The sequence below is a fragment of the Prosopis cineraria genome, unplaced genomic scaffold (genome assembly GCF_029017545.1).
Source record: "Prosopis cineraria cultivar Desert tree isolate PC_DT_omini unplaced genomic scaffold, ASM2901754v1 PC11, whole genome shotgun sequence".
Lineage (NCBI taxonomy): Eukaryota > Viridiplantae > Streptophyta > Magnoliopsida > Fabales > Fabaceae > Prosopis > Prosopis cineraria.
In genome coordinates this window covers 12522330-12526363 of record NW_026555342.1, presented here as the reverse complement: position 1 = coordinate 12526363, position 4034 = coordinate 12522330, and the positions used below count along the sequence as shown (strand labels likewise).

The window sequence follows — 4034 nt, the reverse complement described above, 5'->3', positions numbered from 1 at the left end:
CAAATTAAAACAAAAATAATAAGAAGAAGAAGAAAAAGAAAATGAAAGAATGAAAAATAAAAAAAAAGAGATTAAAAAAAAGAGAAGGAGGAGGAGAACAAAAGAAGAAGAAGAGATTTGAGGCATCTGACACTAAAAAAAAGTACAAATCCAAGCACAAAAAAAAGAAGAAGAAAATGAATAAAAAAGAAAAAACTAATAGAGGGAATATTAAATATAAAAGAAGTCTCACATTTAAAAATTAAATTATAAATTACAAATATATAAACTTAGAAAGTATGCAACCAAATGACTTGAACTATTTTGCTGGAGTATATTATTCTCAAGCAAACTTAATATACAAAATCTAATATGGCATCAGAGCTATTTGATCAGAGACCAAAAAACATTTAAAGAAATAAATATATAAGCTTAAAAAATAGTAGAGGGAATATAAAACATAAAAAAAATCTCACATTTAAAGATTAGATGATAGATCATAAATATATAAGCTTAAAAAATATTTAACCAAATGACTTAAGTTATGTTAAGGAATATACTATTCTCAAACAAACTTAATATAAGAAATTTAATAAGTTTCTTGTGTTATGATATAAATAACAGTAACAAATAATATTATGTTGCTAAAACCAGTGAATATAATTCCATATTAGTTGTAAAGCACTAAAAATGACCCACAGACACGGATAAAGGGTTTGCTAACCGTTCTATGTTGGGACTTTAACGTTGGATATATGTTTGAGGATTAATTGTAAAACATATAAGTAGTCTTATAATAGAAGTGCGTCTGACCTGCAATGTTCTATTTTATGCTTTTTTACCGATTGTATGTCGTCTAATATTATAAAAATATTAGCTGGGATATGTTCTTTGCTGCTTCCAAAAAGCAATAGTAAAAGGAAAGAATTCAAAAGAAAATGCCTTCTGTTTTCGACTTTAGATCCCCATAACACTCTCAATTCATGGTTGATAGAATTCAAGCATGAAACATGTTGAATATTTGAATATTGTTAGAAACTCATCTCAGTATTAGCCTCTTAAAAATTTTCCATTTAAAGTGTTTTTTTTTTTTTTTGTTGACAGCGCCTGAAGGTTCATTCGCATATGAATGTTTGATGGGCTGGCTAAGGCCCATGTGCTCGTGATTCCAATACATGCCTCAAATTTAGTCAATCAACTTTTTAAAAAATATTAATTATTAATCAGTTTCTTAATTTATTTATGGCTTTAATTTGGAAATTAAAGTTGTGATGGCCTGTTGATAAGAACGTTTGGCTTTCACTTAATTAAAGTGCATGTAAACTTTTTTAACGAAGCGTATTTTTTCCGGACTCTCCTTAATTAGACTAAAGAAAAAAAATATCATCTCCGCTTAAAAGGTGTGGTCATAACAAAACAAAAATAAAGGAATCAAATTAGGAGCATGCAATAATCACAAGAAAATCTTATTTATTCATTAGAATTTTCTCGTTGGATAATAATATATCCAGCAAGAAGTTTTATCCAAACTCAAGTAATATAACACAAAAGCCACAAAGCTTCTTCGCGCGCGCGCACATATATATACAAACTCCTTTATTGATCAGAAAAGCACACAAATAAACACCCCCTTCAAACAACAAGAATAACAACAACAATAATTAATTTGCTTTAAGCACCGTTCGATTTTTTTGCGCGTGCTTCGGTTTCTTAACTCTTCTAACTGCTCGACTGATTGGATTAATCACCTTCATGGCCTTCTTAAATATCTTGTGAAACAGGCTCGGAAGCTTCTTATAATGTAGGAATTCAATCAAGCCAAATATGGTGACAGGGAAGAACGCAGCACTATACACCAAAGTTGAAGTCCATTGCTTCCACTGCAACCTAATTGTGAGCAAAATCGTTGCACTGAATTCAAGCATCGTGCTAGCCAATGCCAAGAACAAAAAAGCAAACCCTATGCTCAGTTTTTGTGGCAGAGACTTGTGGAAATCCCAGAGCTCAAAAGGCGCATTGAGGACGAAGAGAAACATGACCACTGAAGCCAAGGAGAAGGCAAGCGCCACGATGTCCATGACGGTGAAGAATATGAACACCGGAGGTCTAAGGAACACCAGTGAGCCATCCTCAATCCCGCCCGGGATGGTGTAGGCCGCCGCGAAGACCACCGTGGCCACGAGTACCGCCACCGTGGAGCATGACTGGGTGGTTTACTGTGTCCATTGTTGGGCGTCTGCAAGCATGTCATCGTGCTCTATGTCCAGAACATCTCTAGCCGTTAGTTTCTCATCGTCACAATGCAAGTGTAGTTGAACAGGAATAATTTTTTCCACTCGCTGCACATCTCACACACAACAAAGTATTGGTTTAATTCCTTGACGATCGATGAATACGTCTAAATCCAAAGAGGGAAGGTAATTAATTACTTACTCTATACCATTTGAGCTCGTGTTGTAGTTGGAATGCTACACCAGGTTGGGACAATCCTCTGTAATAATCCATCTTGGCAACTTCATGCAACGCGGTACGATTGATAAAAGAAATTTGAGAACACAAGGAAGAAAATTGTGGATTTTTCTTGAGCAATTTGAAGATGTTGAGTTGACAGTGTTTAACGGTTATGTGAAGTATGTTTTAGCCATCTTCACTGATGTAATTTATGGACATCGGATGCACTTTAAGGTACAAGTCAACTATTTCTTCAATCCCGATGCTAGCTGCTGCAAACAATGGTGTTCTATATATATTATCATCGTGAGTTTAATCTTTAGTACCTTGAAGCTCTTCTCTCTTCTCTTTCCGTTCCAGCTGTTTTTTCTTTTTCACGACATTGAGACGAGCAGGAGGTAGTAGAACCTGCGATTTGTAGCCATGATTCTAACAGGTCCGCCACGAGTCATCCTTCTTAACCAGAAACTCTACCAGACTCTTTGCTAACTCATGTTTCTTCCTTTTTTGCAATATATCCTCAATTCCAGCAGATACAGCTGCTTCCTTATTTTGGTCAAGCAAGCATAGTTAATTAATTCAATTATCATATGTAAGTACAGAATTTTGATCAAATGGGTGTGCGTGTGTGGATTTTTGAACAATATTCACACCTTTAGCTAGATTGTTACAAACAGTGGAGTTTATCCTTGAAAACGCTGCAAAAACAGCAACGACAGATTTAAGAAGTTATAAATTTTTAAGCCTTCTTGTTGCAAAAAACTTATACATGAAGATTTGGATTCTCCACATCCTTGGCAATTAGGCAAAAAAAGTCCTTCAATATAAATTTTCATTGATACTAAAGTACCTGAAGGTGGTGGCTTTGCATCTTGGCCACTTTCCAAGTCGTTGAGGCACCCAGACAACTTAAAACCATCACAACCTTCAATTTGGCATCCCCCCTCAGGAAGCACTATCCATCGAAGTCAAAAATTATGATCCCCCATTTGCATTTTCACACACACACACACACACATAGAGTTGTGAGAATTATTGATAAAGTCACGCCAGCAAAGAAATTAAGAAAATAAAGATATGAGGAGGGAGGGAGGGAGAGAAGTTACATTTATAGATGAGGTTGGTGAAGAATCCCATTTGGTATTGGCCCCGAAAGGCAGCAGGCATTCTGGCTAGAAGCTGAAGGCACGTAAGGTCACTTTTATTACGCTTCATAATTAGACTACTACAATCCATGTTATTGATTATCCAAAGAGCTACATCTGCACAAGCCCATGCAATATAATTGAATATCTCTCAGTGCTGAAGGACAAGTATATATCAATAATAAGGCTCTCTACTGTGATTTGAGCTGACATATACTTACTAAAATATTGCCCATTAATACAAGCATGGAGAATAGTTTCATCATCGCTATAAAGATGAACATTCATGTCTTCATCTGCTTGTTTGGCCATATACTCTAGCGCTTTCATGTTGCCGTTCTTGGCAGCCTTGAACAGTGGCGTTTCGCCTCTTGAGTTTTTCATCTCTAGCAATTTCGGCCTCTTCGACGGCAGAGCTGATGCTATCTTCTCTTCGAAGTCGAGCACAACGTGCACCAT

General features: G+C 35.8%; 1 protein-coding gene across 4 annotated transcripts; it reads right to left on the bottom strand.

Annotated features, from left to right (window-relative positions):
• Window positions 1-1522: 1522 nt before the first annotated feature.
• On the bottom strand, window positions 1523-4034 carry LOC129287255 (uncharacterized). Of its 4 annotated transcripts, none has more exons than XM_054923456.1 (6): window positions 3797-4034; window positions 3537-3692; window positions 3281-3385; window positions 3084-3128; window positions 2413-2976; window positions 1523-2318 (listed from the first exon to the last, which is right to left on the bottom strand). In XM_054923456.1, exons 1-5 carry the CDS (start codon window positions 4032-4034, stop codon window positions 2951-2953), a joined length of 570 nt encoding a protein of 189 aa, XP_054779431.1. In that variant the 3' UTR covers window positions 1523-2318; window positions 2413-2950. The 4 variants fall into 4 exon arrangements, 3 of the variants coding, with proteins under 3 accessions (XP_054779431.1, XP_054779428.1, XP_054779430.1); XM_054923453.1 differs by having other exon boundaries at window positions 2413-2972; XM_054923455.1 differs by lacking the exon at window positions 3084-3128 and having other exon boundaries at window positions 2413-2972.